The sequence below is a fragment of the Pezoporus flaviventris genome, unplaced genomic scaffold, assembly GCF_033815535.1.
Source record: "Pezoporus flaviventris isolate CSIRO_AGI_PZ_B2104156 unplaced genomic scaffold, CSIRO_AGI_Pfla_v1 ptg000050l, whole genome shotgun sequence".
In the NCBI taxonomy this organism is placed as follows: Eukaryota; Metazoa; Chordata; class Aves; order Psittaciformes; family Psittacidae; genus Pezoporus; species Pezoporus flaviventris.
The window spans coordinates 5,034,321-5,052,486 of NW_026892598.1; the positions used below are offsets into that span (position 1 = coordinate 5,034,321).

The 18,166-nt window shown below is 47.4% G+C and overlaps 2 protein-coding genes across 2 annotated transcripts in view; both read left to right on the top strand.

Annotated features, from left to right (window-relative positions):
* Window positions 1-982, top strand: part of LOC133277143 (tudor domain-containing protein 7-like) — a 53,908-nt gene extending 52,926 nt beyond the window's left edge. Inside the window, exon 16 of the mRNA XM_061468755.1 lies at window positions 845-982. Coding sequence (XP_061324739.1) covers window positions 845-861 — 17 coding nt within the window. The 3' untranslated portion in view covers window positions 862-982. The remainder of the gene's footprint in view (window positions 1-844) is intronic.
* On the top strand, window positions 889-17,928 carry TMOD1 (tropomodulin 1). The gene is made up of 9 exons (XM_061468766.1): window positions 889-1,008; window positions 2,878-3,034; window positions 6,307-6,426; window positions 10,656-10,745; window positions 11,084-11,214; window positions 13,183-13,290; window positions 14,732-14,875; window positions 15,608-15,752; window positions 17,785-17,928. Exons 1-9 carry the CDS (start codon window positions 889-891, stop codon window positions 17,847-17,849), a joined length of 1,080 nt encoding a protein of 359 aa, XP_061324750.1. The 3' UTR covers window positions 17,850-17,928.
* Window positions 17,929-18,166: the final 238 nt, after the last annotated feature.

The following is an 18,166-nucleotide window of genomic DNA, read 5'->3' on the forward strand; positions in this document are numbered from 1 at the left end:
ACATTAACCTTTGTAGGTCTACTACAGTCTTTTAGAGCTGGCAGAGGTCAGTTACGTGTGTGTGATTGCGTATGGCATTTTATAGTAGGAGACATGGGATGAACCCCTGGGTCAGAAGGGCTTATACAGATAGGTCAGCTAGTACATTACTCCTCCTACTCATCTTGAAGGGTTGGTTTAGGTGTGGAGTAACGCTTGGGTCAGCTGCTTAGCTTACAGCAGCAAAACACGTGTTCTCTTGGGGAAGGTGGGTCACTAAACAGCACGTTCAACTGGCAGCTTCCTGAACACAAGTGGATAATACTTCTTGATCTCCTTCTGGCCTTAAAACATGAAGAGGAGTGCTGCACTGCAGCCTTGTGGAGGCTTGCAGGGCTCAGAGGCACTCAGTGATGCCACAGATCTGTTTTCCCATCTGGTGACTATGTTATCTGGAGTGCCATATGCAGAGGGGTGTTACTGGGGGCTTGTAAGGGCGTGAGAGCTGCAGTCTATGGTTTCTCATTTATTGTCTTTCAAGGAAATAAATGCCCAGGACACTCTGTTAATATCTGGTATCATTTGACATCTGTAGCCAGGGTCCTGTACAAAGTGCTTCCTCAGTGCTGCCCTGTAAGCCTGTGATGGGACAATGTGCTAGTGAAGTTGTGCCACTCTCAGGAGCATGGGCTCTTACTTGCATGTAGGATATGGATGGGGGAGTCTGAGCAATCCTGGCTTTGAAGTCAGCCACGCTTTAGACATAAATCTTCTGCAACTCTGTGGTATTTGGCATTCCCCAGCCAGATGGGCCACCGTGTCGTCTTTCATGTACTCAGTGTTATGCTTCTTGTGCTCTTTTCAGGTCCTCTTTCAGCATAAAAGTGAGATTCACGAGACTCCTCTAAGATGTCTTACAGAAAGGAGCTAGAAAAATACCGAGACCTGGATGAAGACAAGATCCTTGGAGCTCTGACAGAGGAGGAGCTCAGGAAGTTAGAGGATGAACTGGAAGAGCTGGATCCTGATGTAAGTAATTTTTACATGGGATTTCTAGGTGACACATTTCTGTATTTGTAGGGGAATGGGCTGAACTAGTAATCTGTATCTAAGTGGGATCCTGTGCAGAGTCTGTACTCAGTGCAAGGATGGAGGAGACTGGCCACAGGTGAGCAGCAGTTTTGCTATCACAAGCACAGGCTACACTTGGGACTTTGTTTCTGTGATACTCCTCTGCCCTTGCCCCAGTTTGCACGCTCTGCTGTGATTTACAGCACCAGTGTAAGCCAGTACTGGTGCAGCGTGGTAAACCTGCAGGAACAGGATCTCTTGCTTCTGATCAGGCCACCTTGGAAGGAATGTTTTGGGATTTGTGGATTGTTTGGAGGTTATTTTCATGGCAAACTTCAAACACTCTGTATTTTTCTCCATTTAGGCAGAAATCCAAATCCCAGAGCTTTGCAAAAAGGGGCAACTGCTTTTTAGCAATCTCCCAATATTAGCAAGAGCTACACATATGCAAACACTGGGTGTGCTGATGCCAAGCAATGAAAGCTGTTTGGAGGCAGCGGTCCTGTGGCCCCAGCAGGGGATGCACAGAGCCAACTGGCAGGCCCCTGTATTACGGCAACGTTAGATGATGAGGCTGGGCACTGCCAAGTGAGAGATTGTTCCTGCCACAAGCAGTTAGTGTTCCTGGGTGAAATGATGGGCAGTGGTGGTTGCATCATCAGTATTTTTAATTGCAACGCAGGAAAATTATTAAGAGGAGCAGGCTGGCTCCTGGGACTAAGTGTATGCATGGGCTGATGGGCTGGTTACAGCTGACTCGGAAGACGCAGAGTCAGGCAGTGTGCAGCGAAGGGTGCGTAAAGGTAAAAACATCTGCCACTGCAGGCATAGCCTGAGTACAGGAGTTAAAGCACAGATATTGCATGCTCATCCCTCGCAGCATGAAGCCTGAGGAAGCAAGCTGTTTCCTACACCTCCTTCCTTGTGCATTAGCGCAGTTCTTCTCTCTTGCTTCCTAAGGTTGCGCAAGCCTAATTGCTTCCAATTAGTCACTGTCCTTCTCAGGGTTTTCACTGATAAAAATTTTAATTATAATGAGTTACTTTTATTAGGCAGACATGGAAAGATCAGTGTGGTGTTCAAAATCACCTTGGTTGTCTTAAAAAGTAAATGTTGACTTCTATCCAGCAAAGCTTTAAAGAACATGCTTAGTGCCAAATCTGGGAACAGTCTTACTGCATTAAGGCTGTTCTATATTTACACATAAGCAGGTGCTTACGTGCCACATGTATCAAGCACAAAGCAACTTCCCATGGAGTCTAATGTGACTGAATAATGAGGCAGTTTGCAGAAGGGCTGAGGTCTGCAGGGGTTTTATTCTGAATGGAGTGACCTTCTCTGTAGTTTTGTGATGGACATGAAGGAGAGGAGACCACCTCAGCTCTCTGCTTTGCTCTGTGGGAGACAATGGCTTTCCCTGAACTGTTTTTTTGTTTGGACACATGGGGCATGTGGGCCCTTTGGCATGCACCTATAGGGAGAAGACCACTTGAGTGCAGCAGCTTGGTTCTGATGCTGTAGCTGTTGTGAAGAGGCAGCAGAAATGGTGAGGGTGGGGAAGAGGCTAGGAATAGCAGGAGGTGATGACTGAGAGCTCCCAGAGAAAGCTGCTGTTGTGGAGAAACACCCACTTGGCAGCATGGAGATCTTGCAGTGGAGCCAGAATTGGAAATGGTAGGGGGGAAGGAGCATTACATGTTTTAAATTATGTGGGAATTGGTTAGATCAGGATAACCTTCCGCAGAAGGACAAGGAAATTGGAGAGGGGAGAGGGTTTGATGGATGAGGCCTGAAGAGATAACCTGTGTTTCTCCCCTCTCTGCCCAGAACGCACTGCTGCCAGCAGGGCTCAGGCAGCGGGATCAGACACAAAAACCGCCAACTGGCCCATTCAAAAGGGAGGAACTCATGGCCCACCTAGAAAAGCAAGCAAAGGATGTTAAAGACAGAGAAGACTTGGTTCCTTTCACGGGTGAAAAGAGAGGTATGGTCATCCTTTGCACCACACTCTGTGTGTTGTGATGAAGGGACAATGCGTGCACAACAAAAGGGCTGTGCCTGACCAGCATTGCTAAGCAGGACTTCATTTTGACACCACTGGGGTGGTGGATCTGCTGTCTAGTTCCAGCCCATGTTGGCTGATAAACTCGGGTGTGTCCAAGAGGTTGATGTGCTTGCTAATTTGGGTACCATCTGGTAAGTGATGGACAAAGGCTGTACCACTGTGCAGCCTCTTTCTGTCCCCATCCCACTGCAGCTGTGTCAGGCTCTGGGGCAGACATCCTCTTCTGTCCTCTCTTGTTCCTCCTCTGCCCTGTGAGCTCTGGAGGCTGCACTCTGTCTTCCAGCACTACCTTTCATCCCCCATCCTTACGTTCTGAACTTTATCTTGTTATAGAGAAACCCCACAGCTCCCCTCAGCTGTGATGATCCCAACAGCTCCTATCTAGTCTTCATCACCTCTTGACAACCCCAGCCCCATTTCCAAGTCTTCTGCAGTTTGCATGTTTCTGTCTCCCTGCACCATACCCTGCACCTCTACTCTGTGGTCCTGGGGCTTTTGAGAAAATGGTTTGCTCTGCCTCGTCTCTTACCTCTTCTTCTGGCATCTTTTCCTGTTGTCCTGGGACATGTTGTATTATCCAAAGGACTTTCCTGCTCCTCTTAGCTCTCTGAATATCATCTGATGTGAGACATGGTTCAGTCTAATCCTTGCCTCTGGGTTCCAGGAGCTTCTCAGCAGCCTTTTTCTGCTGTTGTCTCCCCTTGTACCATGATCTCCCTGTGGCAGGTTTGGTTGCGTGCTGCTCTCACTACTAGTTGCCCCATGTCAAAAAGAGGTGCATTAAAATTTAAGCATGTGAGCATGCTTCCAAGTTGTGGTGTTTCTCAAAGCTGCCTCCTTACTGATCCACATAGCTTGCTGTGAAAGAGCTTGTGTTAAATCTGTCCATTTAATAAAACTGGAGGTAGTAATTGTAGGAAAAAAAGGCAAGAATAAGAAAAAAAAAGAAAAGCGCTTTCCTTGAAAGAAGTAAATTGAGTGCTATCAGTAAGAGTGATTTAGCAACTTCAAGCATACCCTAGCCCAGCAGGTAATAGCAGCGCTCAGCAGGAGGTGAAGGTATTTCAGGCATTTTCAGCCTCCAGCTCCTGGTCTGAGCTAATCATATTTCAATGTGATGTGATCTCAAACACATTAAATATATTTTACTTGTAACACACAGTTGAGTGAAGACATTACTTACAGTGACTGTGAAACAGAGGTAGCAAATTATATGTTCACAGCTGTGGAAATAAATCACCGCATTTGCAGTTCAAAGGGTGATTTACTAGCTTGCCATGGGAGGTGCTCTCCCTGGCCATGCTGCTGGACAGGGTAGGAGTTGGCACGTGCATACACGCTGCAATATGATATATAATTCTGTGTTTGAATGCACCTATTAATTTAAAGTTCAAACTCATAATGAAGCATGACTGAGATATGAAACTTTCTACAACTAAACCCCGTAAGTTTCAATGGCGCTGAAATGTCAAGAGGAGTTGCTGTGTGATGGCAGAATTAAGCTGCCCTGTTTTTCCTGTTCCTTGCTGAACTGACCAGATGGTGTGCAGTTTGCTGAGCCACATGTCCAGTGGGACAGTGGTTCTGGGTCCCCACACCAAGGCAGAGCTGAGGGTAACAGCCCTTCACAGGCAGGGTACCAAGAAGGTGCCTGGCAGTTGCAGGCACATATGACACTGACTATTTTTGTTAGAGCAGCTATGTCCCAGGAGGCAGATTGCTGCCCTCTTCATCAGGGCGGTAGTGCGCAGGCAGGAGATGGCTGTTTATAGCAGCCTCTATTTCAAAGCAGGGGAGCCTGAAGCACAGTTTCCTCTTCCTTGAGGCTAAATTTAGCCCCTTCTGTTTCTGCACATCCCTGAGCAGCAGGATCTTTTTTTCTCCCCTTTGGTGCTGCTGACTCTGGTTTCAGAAGGTGACAAAAATAGTCCTGGCTGGTATGCCAGGCTGAGAGCTTTGCGCTCGCTATCTCTCTGCAGTGATCCTGGATTATCTCAGGGGAGGGGACTGCTCTGGGATCCCTCCTCCCACCCTGCAGCAGCGATGGGTTTACCCAACAGACTGCTCCCTGCTGTGGTGGTATGAAACACCACAAGCTTCATCCTGTGTGTTCTTCTGTGGCAGCGCGGACAGGCGCAGGTAGGTGCCCCGCTGTTAAATCTCAGACCTTCACAAATATAGCTGCCCACCCGCTGGCACTGTGAGCAGTGAGAGCTGGGAGCATTGCATGCAGTGCTGCGAACCACTCCCGCTGCCCCACAACTCCTTGGGATGCAGCCAGCTTTGGCAGAGAAAGCATTGTGGCTTGCCTGGTGATCATCCTGGGCATGGGGTCTGACAGGAGCCCACGGCATTCAGAGCTGGACTGGAACTGTGCCACTTGCTGCACAGCCCCTTATCCAGATGGGCAGGCCTTCATAGAAAAGGGCCTCAAACAAGCAGCTTTATGTTAAAAGCTGTACCTGTTGCTTTGCAACTCTGACCTGTTACTGTTCTGGGAGATAAGAGCATGGAGGTCTCCATCTGACATGCCCTCTGTGTCTCTCTCCCCCCCTTGTCCTAATGTTGAGCTCAATGAGCTGCCTGAAACCTGCTTCTCTTTGTACCCCGTGTGCTTGCCGGGCTGCCATCCCTGCCTGCTGCCAGACATACTCCACTACCTCCTTTCCACCCTCTTCTGACTGATGTATCATCTGCCCAGTCTCCATGTGGTTGGAGTTAGCAGCAGGAGCTGTCTCCCTGGCAGGACCGATGCTGCACAGTGCTGGCCCCAGGCCCCTGGCCTCTCTGGTCCATGTGAGAGCTGGCAAATCTCCATCCCTTTCATGCAGCCTTCAAGGAGGTGAAGTCCAGGGTCGAGCTGTGCGTGGCTTTCTGACTGCTGTGTGTTGAATCATCATTGTCCTCTACAGACGGACTGCCAGGCTTTCGTAGGTGCAGCCTCTGGGCTGGTGAAAAAGTCTAGCTCCACCGCTGGAGGTGTCTGGCACGTGCCTCCTTGCTCACACCTCAGCATGACTCAGGCCAGCCTAATGGGAAGGGATTCAGTGTCTGCTCCAGTTTTTCTCTAGGTCTTTGTGCCCCCCGTCCTTTCCACTGTGCAGATCTCACCCACGGAAATGCATCTGCACAGCTAATTGTAAAACAGGTGCTGTAGCTATACTGAGAGTGACCTTGTTTTGCATTTATAGGAAAAGCTTGGATCCCCAAGCAGAAGCCGATGGATCCTGTTTTGGAAAGTGTGACCCTGGAGCCGGAACTGGAGGAAGCCCTTGCTAATGCCTCTGATGCAGAGCTCTGTGACATTGCTGGTAAAATAGTTTCACATGAGTCAAAAAGTTTTTTGGCTACTAGTTTCTTTTTGTTTGTTCTTTCATGGTAAATGAGCCATTGAACATTTTGCCATTAATCTGAATGCTGGCAAGTTTGGACAGGATTTATTTCTTTGTTAAAAAAAAGAGAAGTGTGTGTTTAAAGTACTCTCAGCTCTTGTAATTTAATCAGCAGCATAGACCAAAGCTGAGGAGAGAGAAGAATCGTAGAATCAACTAGGTTAGAAAAGACCTTTAATGTCATCCAGTCCAACCATTACCCCAGCACTGCCGAGACCACCACTAAACCATGTCACTGAGGGCCTCATCTACATGGTTTTTGAACCCTTCCAGGGACAGTGACTCCACCACTTCCCTGGGCAGCCTGTTCCAGTGCCTGAGCAACCTCTCTGTGAAGAAATGTTTCCCAATATCCAATCTAAACCTCCCCTGGTACAGCTTGAGGCTGTAACCTCTTGTTCTATCACTTGTTACCTGGGAGAAGAAACTGATCCCCACCTCACTACAACCTCCTTTCAGGCAATTGTAGAGAGCTATAAGGCCCCCCGTGAGTCTTCTTCAGACAGGCCATCCAACCACTTTCCAACCAGTAAAGTTTGGAAAGAGTCCTCTGCCGCAGAAAATATATGGACTCAGTCAGAGATCAATATGATCAGACAAAAAGCCATTTATTACAAAGCCTTAACCCCTTAAATACTATTTCTTACATTCACTTACAGTGATTTGGCATATTATGATTGGATACATGTCCTGAAGACCCTTTGCAACTAGCATATACTTGGTTAAGCACAGGTGTGGGAACTTGACCTTGAAAGCTTGCCAACAGTCCACAGTTCTCATTACATCTTCTTATCTTGCTTGCTTAAGCTTCCTTGGGCCTCTCACGGCCTTGCTGTATCTTTCAGGATTATTCAGAGTTTACGTACCAATTATCCATTCTCCTGTGAGAACACTGTCTCCACAGTCCTCCTATCCAAGCCATGAGCAGCCAGTTTCTCCAGGAGAATGCTGTGGGAGACAGTGTCAAATGCGTTATTAAAGTCCAAACAGACAGTGTCCACAGCCTTCCCCTCATCAACCAGGCATTTATCAAGGGAACAGAGTGTGCTTTTTAATCTCTTTTGCTGACTGAATCTTGCAAATTGCAGCCTACCACCTTCAGGAGCATAGCTTTTTTCGAGCCAAATCTCTGGGAAACAATCAAGCAGACCCAGTGAGAATGTGGATTTCTTGTGTAACCTATTATAAGAGCTGTCAGGTTAGAGTTGACCTGCAATGGATGCTCAGGGATGTGATTTGTTAAGAAGCTTTTCCAGCTCATTGTAAAGCCATGGTTTTATTGCGATTTGTGCGGTCAGTCAGATTTGTGAGTGTTAGTTCACAGGTAGGAGAATCCAGCATTGAAAGGTTGGTGCACTTGATGACTGAGAAGCAGGTTGAAATGCACAGCAAGCTGGAGATGGTGGCAGAGCAATTTCAGGTGCCCCATTCAAGCCCTGACAGTGAGCTCTCCACCAGGAGGCTCAATGAGGCGAGGATGGGCACAGCCCCTACCTACCTGAGGGGCTTACACCTCCATGCTAGGCAGGTTCAAGCAGTGTCCCATTGCTGCTTTTCTGGCACTGTTGTCTGAATGGAGGTGACCTCCTGCAAGCCTCTTTGCTCTGCCACTTCAGAGATGACAGTACTGGTATCTTGCCAAAGCCAGTAGCGTGGACTTAGCTCTGTGACTGGGATTGTATATGTCTTAGCCAAAGGAGCATGTGAACACCACTGTCATGGTTCAGCATTACTCTCAGACTAATGCCAAAGCACAGCACTGTACCAGCTGCTAGGGAGAAAATTGACTCTGTCCCGAGACCAGCACAACCTCCTGGTGCTTTACTGAGCTCACGCATCCCTGCTGGTGTAGCAGTCAATGAGTATTTCAGTGCTACTGGTTCTTCTTCCAGTTCCATTTCCTTCAAACTTCCATACTCCCTAGCAGTATCCTCCTTGCCAGAAGTCTGTAAGATAGCCTGTAGAGTAACCACCCCAACTAGACATCTTCTACATAATAACAGCATATTCCACCTTAGAAATGCATTTCTGCATTAAGGCATCCAACATATGTACCCTGGCCACGCACTGCATCTCTGGGTTTTGCTCTGTACTTCTAGAGCCCTGTGAAGCCCTGTCCTATAAAATCTGCCTTTCTAAACTCCTTATCTGTGCAGCACTTATTTTCACAAAGAAATGCTGTTTTGGGGCACCTTGTTCTACAGTTGTTGGGAGAATGCACTTGAAGTGGCAGCAGGAGAACTGATGAGATATAGGCTGTGCTGAAATCTCAATATTGACAGTGGCAGTGTTGCTTCTGCCTATTTAGCAAGGCTCACTTATAGGAGCTCGTTTTGCTCCTGCCCATTTAGCAGGGCTCATTGTCAGCCATGATGTATTGGATCCCTTCTTTGGCAAGGCCAGTCGGATAGGTCTTGTGGGTGGCTCCCATCAGGACCTGGAAGGTCTCCTGGGTCTTTGGTCAGCTGGAGGAGGCAGAAATTCTCCTCGAGCTCTTTTGAATAATACACAGCAAGAACCAGGCTTTCAAACAGCAGGTCTCTTTTGTCTACCAGCACAAGCTCTAGCCCACAAAACCCTGCATGGTCATAGCAGCAGATCCTTCCCTCTGTCCACAGTCCTGTCTGGTGGAGAGATTCTGTTGTCAGAGTAAGCTGTGTTTGGGGCATATGTGTGTCCCCAAAATGCTGAGCCTGCAAATGATTTCTGTGGGCTGTTTTGCACTCCCGAAAGCTTTATCTCTGAGTACATGGCAGAGAAGGGGTCCAGCTAAAACACAAACAGCAAACCCAAAGTGCCCAGCCTCACTCAAACTTTGAGACAGAGGCTGCTGGGCTCTGTAAAATCCAGTCAGGGATGTGCTAGGGAATGGATGGTGGTGTTTGTTCACATCCTTTGCTGCCGACTGTTCTGCTTGTGCAACCCAGACCTGGAGTTACAGCGAGCTGACACCATACCAGATGTCATTCATGTTATGGGCTTCAAGAATAGCCTTCTCCTGCAACTCTTGGCCCTTCTTGGCCAAGCATTGAGGAAATAGTGATAGACTGATGCCAGCCAAGCATAAGAGGAGCAGCTCATGGGAAAGCAAAGCGCCTTTGTGGTGGCATGTTTGAATTTTAGGGAGTTATGTCCTTTATTTACCTTAGCCACTGTGCACATCTGGAGGCCAAGATTTCTTCAAATGTGTCTGTTTATAGCAAGTGTTCACATGTCTGCATTTTTCTTTAGAAAGTCATATAGCTGTAAAAGAAAGGTTGATTAAAAAGCCAGTTTATTTTCAAACATGAGCTTCTTGTGAGTAGCAGAATTATTTTTAAAACAGACCCTTTGCTCGAATGTTTCTAAGCCATTGGCTTCCCACTGCCCATTTGCAGCTGGCACGAATGTCAGCAGATCCCCTTGTGCATTTTCGTATTGGTTTTGCAGCTATAAGCCTGAGGTACACAAACTGGCAGAAGTTCAGCTTTTGGTCGCCTACAATCTTTGACTTTTGTTCATACCATCACTTTCTGCATTTTGTCTGAGCCACCAGAGCTTTAGCTTCTTACACTGTCAACTTCCAAGCTTACACAGATCAGTTCAAAGCACACCACCACCACTGCCCTGCTCATTGTTGAGTAAAAACATAGAGTGCATTGCCATGCTTTGGGTGGCAGTCAATACCTTGTATGTTGCTGCCTGAGGGGTCGGTTTGGCTCTGCATGGGAAGCAGCGCATCTCACACACTGACTGTCACAGTGAGTGGCACGTGCCCAAGGGGGATGAGGATGCGTGGGCTCCTGCTGGACTGGACCCCCTAGGTTAAATCCTACCTATGGCAATTTTAGTGTTTTATTGTCTTCCCCTCACTGTTTTTGTGTGATGCTGAATCAAATTGGCTGCTGAGAAGCCTCGGCTGTTTGTCTGGTTGTTGTTCACAAGATGATGGCCCTCTTCTCCTATGAATTGTGCTACATTGGAATAAACAAGGGAGCATATCTGAGCCCTGTTGTGTATTTATGACAGCTTAAAGGCTTGGTCCCTCCTTTGTATGTTGTTCTGTGCTTGTCCAGGGAAAGGTGATGTACTACAGGAAGCACAGCATGTATGCATCTTTTCCTGGCTTTGGAGCCCGTAGTAACTCATGTTCTCCTCTTTTTCTGTAGCCATCCTTGGTATGCACACCTTGATGAGTAATCAACAGTACTATGAGGCACTGGGGAGCACCACCATCGTGAACAAAGAGGGGCTCAACAGTAAGTGATTTAGAGTGTCAGCAGGCTGCAGCATTTGGCTTTGAAGCTGCTAGCAGAGGCAAAGTGGGAATTATTTTTAGGCTGCATGTCCTCCCTCACCCAGGTTTGGACCCAGAGAGCACTTAGCAGCAGGCACCCTGTCCTGCACCAGTTGGCCCCAGTGACAGGCAGCATTGGTGTATATACGTGAGCACAGGTGGAGCTGATGAATGCTTGTTCAGTCTCTCATTTTGCATCTGTGTCCAGTCACACTTCCCTTTCCCAGCACTGCTTCTGGAAGAGACCATGCTGCTGCTCAGGGTGCTTTCTGTTTCACATGTCTTGCTTGTCACTTGCAGGTGTGATTAAGCCCACACAGTACAAACCAGTTCCTGATGAGGAACCAAACTCAACAGATGTAGAAGAAACTCTGAAACTAATACAAAGCAATGATCCTGACCTTGAGGAAGTCAACCTTAACAATATTATGGTATTTGCTCCTTCCTACTCTCCTTAGTAACAGAACCAAATACTTGGTTTCTGCCTTCTGTCTATCAAGTCTTTTTTGCTGCACAGTGATACTGTAACACTGTGTAGCCAGACAAGGAATGCCAGTGCTTCCTATCCCTGTTTTGGGCAACAGGGATTGTTACCTGCTGTGGGGCAACGGTTTGGGGTTGGTAGCAGGAGGACTCCTGTAGGTGCCTGAAAGAGACAAGCTGTGTTTAGGGTAGTCTGGGAGACCCATCTCCAGCCTGTCTGGTTAAAAGCATTCTAGGTTGCTTTAGCAGTTCAGTCAGGCACGTTTTGGGGGCAGGGGGCTGTTTATGTTAAGATAAAATGGTGTGGGGAAGAAGGAAAAATCCTGACACTTGCAATGACAATATGAAGAAACCTCCCTTCTTGCAGATAGCCCCGTCCATCTCCCACCCATTAGTTCTCTGGGACACCTGTACTACTTGTAGAAAGCAAATCAGGGCACCAATTCTTAGTTGGCTCTGGGACACATACACATGCTAAAAAATACAGTTTCCATCTGTCCCCCCTGACTCCAGGACCTCCATCCCATGGGCTCTGTTGAATGGTGATGACATATTCAAATAGCAAGAATGTGGTTAATTGCACATGCACATTAAAAACACTTGTGCCATGCCACCTGCACCTTCCTATAAGGAAAAGATTTTTACTTTAGTGTACTTGATTCTGGCTAGTGACCCTGAAGGTCCCTTGAGGACAGCAGGTTGAGGATCTGGCAGGGAGACACTTTTGCGTATGTTGGACTCATGACTTTGGGACACGGTTTGGAGAGCTGGGTAGCAGTAGAGATGGTAAACTGCTGGCCCCTGTGTTATGGCTTTGACTATACGTGATTCCACACAGTGAGATCCCGATGGTGTGGCAAGAACTCCAAAGTGAGGATAAAACTTAAAATTTTAGACAGGAAAAAATTTGTGCATCTGAAAAGGACATCTGGAGCGCTGGATAAGTGAAAAATACTCACTTTGCAGGAACCAGAATAAGCAGCGTAGATACATTAGCCTGAAAGAAGTTGTGTAAAGCAATCAATCAGAGGTGTCTGTGGTTTGTACTTACAAGGAGATGGTTTCATATCTTTCTGGATCAAGCCCCGTAAGTGGAAATTTTCCTGAACATGACATTAATATTGCTTAGTGCTGTCATCTGTATTAAAAAGTGCAAGAACAGCACTTTGTAGGCTCATGGATCTTAGTTACATACATCTCCACAGCACCTGTGCTCCTAAGTAGATGAGTTTCTGGGAAATTAAATTAAACAGCAGGGACACTGTAGCTTCAAATCAAAGCAGTGAGCTATCAGCAGAGTGGGAAATTGAATTGTAGAATCACAGAATGGTTTGGGTTGGAAAGGGCCTTACATCTCATCCAGTTCCAACCGCCTACCATGGGCAGGGACAACTTCCATTAGGCCAGGCTGTTAAAGCCCTGTCCAGCATGGCCTTGAACACTGCTGGGGATGAGGCAGCCACAGCTTCTCTGGGCAACCTGTGCCAGCGCCTCACCACTCTCACAAAGAAGAACTTCTGACTAAGAGCTCATCGCAATCTCTCCTCTGTCAGTTTAAAGTCATCCCCCCCCTGTGCTGTCACTACATGTCCTTGTAAAAAGTCCCCTGTCAGATTTCTTATCAGCCCCTTTAGGCACTGGGAGCTTCTCTAAGGTATTGCTGGAGCTTTCTCCTGGCTGAACAATCCTGACTCTCTCAGCCTTTTTTCATTGGAGAGGGGAAGAAGTTGCCATGCTCCTTAGGCAACACTGATTATAGGAACAGGACTTGTAAGAACATTTATCGACCCCTTCTTAAATTACTTCTGTGCATTTGGTGATTTGACTTGGGTAAGAAACTTAAAGTATCATCTAAGTGTATCACGTTTCTTCATATGGCTAATGGCCTAACAGGTTTTCTGCACTTCTTTTCACAGAATATTCCCATACCAACTCTAAAAGCTTTTGCGGAAGCTCTGAAAAATAACACCTATGTGAAGAAGTTCAGTATAGTTGGGACACGGAGCAATGATCCTGTTGCTTTCGTAAGTACCGTTGGCTCATCGTCTTAACGTTGTGACAGGAGCTGTTCCTGGGCAAGGTATTTTTGGAGTTACTGACTGCTTTTGCACCTCACATCACGTTTGGCATGTTCCGCGCCTCTGATGTTTGGTGCTAGTGAAAGCCAGCGACAGACAGGACATTTGTGGAGATTTGGGACAGACGTGTGGAGGTTTCAGGACGCAATTGTTTAATCCCATTTCGTCTCATATTTGTCCTCAAGGAACTCCCAGAAGGCAGGTGGGAGACAAAAACTGACTTCCTAGTAGCACTTTGTAAAAGCAGTGTGTCTCTTATCCTACACCAGGGCCACCCCTATGGTTTCTGTTGGTACAAAGCCATACACTGCTGTGTGCACACCATCCCTCCCTTCGCACGCGTCTACTCCAGCTCTTTCATATATTCCTTTGTGCAGACCTATGCAGAAGCAGGACTGCATTTCTTCTGTGGGTGATAAAGGGTCTTTCTGGCTGCTGCAAGTGGTCTTTCTTAAATATCAGTAGGGATGCAGGGAGGTGCTCAGCTTTCTGCCTGTACCTCTTGCTGCATTCCAAGCTGCATCCTTGCACACACCTCCAGCACCACTGCAACTGATTTTTGGTCTTCTTCACCCTGCCTACCTCCACACACATACGTGCACACAAGTTGCCTGTTAGGAAAAACCCTTCTTTTTGGAGGGCAGGTGTAGCCTTCGCAGTATTTCAGGCACTCTGGACTGGGGAAGGAGCTTGTGCAGGCAGCACTGATGCTGTTTGAGGGCCCTTGGAACACTGTGCAGGAGCCAAGCGCTGTGTGAATATGTACAGGCCAGCCCAGCTACTTGGACATTACCTGCTGGTCCTTCTGCTTCATGGCATAGATGGGTGCTCCCATGCAGCTTATGAAATGTCAGATCAGAACAGGGCGGGGTGGGAGTGTGCCAGCCCTCTTCTGGTCTTACCTGCTGAGGGAAGCAGAAGTGATTAATATGGTTGTGATGCTACTTGGGAAGATAACTTGGATGTGGGGAATCCCTTCTTGTTCAAGACAGATGCTCTTCTCTGTGCCTGCTGTGATAGGAAGTATCTCAGCCCCACACAGAACGAGCAGTGCAGAAAGGAGGCAGGGATGAAGCTGGACAACATCCCTGCCATCACCATGCTGGCTTTAGAGAGGTGAAGCTGTCACAGGGCATTCATAGGTGTGGACTGCTGCTTCTTGGGGTGGCCCTAAGGGTCTTTCCATACAAGGTTTCACTGTGGCCTCCCACATGCTCATGTTCAGGAATCCCTTTCGCTCTACACAGAGCTCTCCCATCTGGTGGCGGTGAAACTGCACAGCATGTGGGGTCATCACAATGCCCTCTGGAGGCAAGGTTAGCTGAACCCCTGCTGCTGAACCCCTTAACTCTCACTGCCAGCTCTTCCTGCTCCCCTCTGCCCACAGGCACTGGCAGAAATGCTGAAAGTCAACAACACGCTGAAGAGCCTGAATGTGGAATCCAACTTCATTTCTGGGTCCGGGATCCTGGCTGTTGTGGAAGCACTCCAGGGCAACACCTCTCTAGTAGAGCTGCGCATTGACAACCAGGTAAAGCCTGTGCCAGCAGGAGCTGTGACCAAATGAACGTGTCCTGGGTGCAGGAAACTGAGTGGCTGGTCAAGGTGGAGGGTGGCAGCCCACCACCACTGCCAGGCTGCACTGAAGATGTTTCAGCCCCTTGTTCCTGCTGCAGTTCCTGGGCAGCATCTGCTACTATACAGTTATCAGCTTCCCATGGTGCTTGCGTTTCCCTGGAGAGTGGTAATGCAGCTGTCCACACCTCTCCAGTATCACACCTTGCTCTGAGCTCTTGCAGAGACTTAACTAATGTTTAGTAAAACTGAAATGTACAATGGAAAGAGAGCTCCAGTGTGTGCAGTGAGCAGGTGCTGTGGCACGTTTAGGTCCCCCGGGGACTATGGGGTGGTAGTAAACCCATGGGGTTTAAAAACAAACGAACAAACAAAAAAAAGCAGCTGAGCTACAGGGAGCTCAGGGGCAGGTGACAGAGAGTTCAAAATCAGTTTCTCCAGACATCTCTTAGCTGCAGATCTGTCCAAGTCTTTGGGCAAGAGGACTTACGGGAACATCTGCTGCTGCAGTTGGAGCCACTTGGTTGTACAAAGAATAGGCCAGTGGTTTGTTTCACCAGCTCCAAGTCAGGAATGCCAGATGGACCAACAGGTCTAAAGAGGGAGGGAAAGGATGGAGATGGCAGATAAAAGTGCTTATTCTGAATCGCTCTCTGACAAGACCAGCTTGCTTTTCTGTTTTCTAAAGAGCCAGCCCTTGGGCAACAAAGTAGAAATGGAGATTGCGAGCATGTTGGAAAAGAACACCTCCCTGCTGAAGTTTGGGTACCATTTCACTCAGCAAGGTCCCCGGCTCCGCGCCTCCAATGCCATGATGAATAACAATGACCTAGGTGAGTCGGGCTGCAAGCCAGGGGGCACAGGAAGGTCCTGTGGGCAGTTCCTGGTGGGAGAAGGGCAGAAATGCTGGCTTGAAAGCCCTGGTGGATGCGCTTGAATTAGGAACCACCTCTTGAAGGGTGTGATGATGCCTTGCCTCTCGAGAAGGAAAGCAGCTTTCACTGACTGGTTCCCTAATGCAGCTGCTGTTGGAAAGGGTTGTGGTCCAAACCTGGAGACACTGGACAGCTAGATCTCCCAGAAGCAGTGTTTTTGGCAGTAACAGTGGGTCTTGTTGGGAAGGAGTGAGAGCTGCTAACGTGCTTCGGCACAGCACATGATACAGCATATGGCACATGGATTATGAGCTGCCAGCACTTGTGATTCCTGCCAACTGCTTGTCTTCCTGTAGCTTCATTCCCACTTTAACAAGGAGATGAAAAGTAGTAGAGTTGAACTTTGGAGGTAGCGGGCCTTGGCCCGTCCCCTTCGGCAAAACAAATGGGAAGTGTTTCTAAGGAGAGGTGGGAAGCCACATGGCTTTGAGTTATCTTTATACCCTCAATGAAGTGATGGCAACTGCTTATGAAGCGAAACATGGGCAAGTCTGCAAACTGCCACTTCAGCCGATGCATGCAGCAGGGGCTTTCCACTGCTTGGCTAAAAGCTACTGTAGAGCGCTGGGAATCAGTCCTGCAGAGCAGTACTGAATGCAGCCAACATTCAGGACCAGCCATGCTGCTTACAGACTTGACAGCACCAAACTTCTCAGCACCGGCAGACAATGTATCTGGGAGAAATAAGCAGAAGTTTGCAGATACCCTTTCTGTACCTGAGGAAGAATTGTGTTCCTCGGAAACATGGCCAAACATAGGAGTATATGCCAGTTCTTCAGGGACCACACTGAATACTCAGTATTATGGTTCACTGCACATTTATTCTGCCTGTGGCTGCATTCCTGGTCACTAGAGAGCTGCACCAGGAAAGGCTGGCTATTTTTTGTCCTTTTGAAGAGAGCAACATTTTTAATGACTGTGCAGCACCTGGCATTCAAAGTAATCAGCTGGAAGATTTGAATCCAGTTCCTGCTGTTTACTGTTTTATTGTTCCTGCTGTTAAAGGGAAGAATTCACAAGTTGCCTTCCAGGTAACAGTTGTCAAATTTGCCTTTATTAAGATTTGCATTTTTTTGTCTGATCTGATTCTTGTTTGCAGCTCATACTCATTGATCAGATGGTCTCTGGCAATAGCATCTCAGCTCTACACCTGGATAATGTATAAGTACAGAAAAACTTTAGTTTCCTCCCTATCATCAATAGCTCTCTGCTTGCGCTCCACTCCAGTGCTCTTGCCTACCATCACCTGATGCTGGCAGAACTTGATTTTGGTCTCACAGCTTCTGTTCTCTGAGATGCTCTGTATGAACCAACTATGAAGGCTTTTATATTCATCCTCATAAGCTAACTTCTCCATTCCTTTATACCTTTTTTTCCCCTTTTTTCCTTACATGTTTCTTGAAAAGTTGTGAGTGTAGCTCTCAGAGCTGTACATCAGCTTTACTAGTAGGTATGAGGCTGCTGTGACTGTGATAACCATGATCAGAGGGCTGGAGGCTGAAGGCTTAGGATAAGAAAAAAAGATAATTTTATTTTCTTTTCATTTGAAAGGGCAATTAAGAAAAACTAGCAAAGATAAAACTGTGACATCCACCTCTTGCTTTTACATCAGTTAGCATCAGGTGATGCTTTGGCCACAGTCACATTACAAACTGTGTGAACTACAACTGACTGTAGAATAAGGGAGGTAAGGCTGAAAGTAGCTTCTGGCCCCAAGAATTCACAGGGATGGAAACTTCATCTTATCTTCCTTGATTTTAAACTGTGTAAGGCTGTGTCTGCTGCTTAATGCAGGAATTCAGAAGCTGATGCTATCCGCTTTCTTTCCTGGCAGAAAGTAGGTCTCTCGGCTCCTTTCCGCAGCGGGCAAGCCAAGCCTGCCATCCATGTCTTCCCGTTGCCATGACTGATTCCTCTTCTTCTTTTTCAGTGAGGAAGAGAAGACTTGCAGAGTTGAATGGGCCTATTTTTCCCAAGTGCAGAACTGGAGTGTAATTCCTGGCTGTGGAGGTCATTCCCGGTGATCTGTTCTACACTGTGGAAATCTAAAGGCAATAAGTGCCTTGACAGAGTATTTGTGGTGCCTCGGTTCTGTTTTATGCACTATCGATCAGTTTAAATTAACTAGTGGCTGTAGTTGAAGATTTTATCCAGTAGGACTGTTGATGTTTTCTGTAGAGTTCAAACTATTCAAGCCAATTTATGCAGTCTCAGTTTTGAGTACATCCCAGGGTAAAAGTGATTCTTAATTAACCTGGGACTTAATTTTTCTATAAACTTCCTGCACAGTGTTTCATACGGTCAGGATGTGG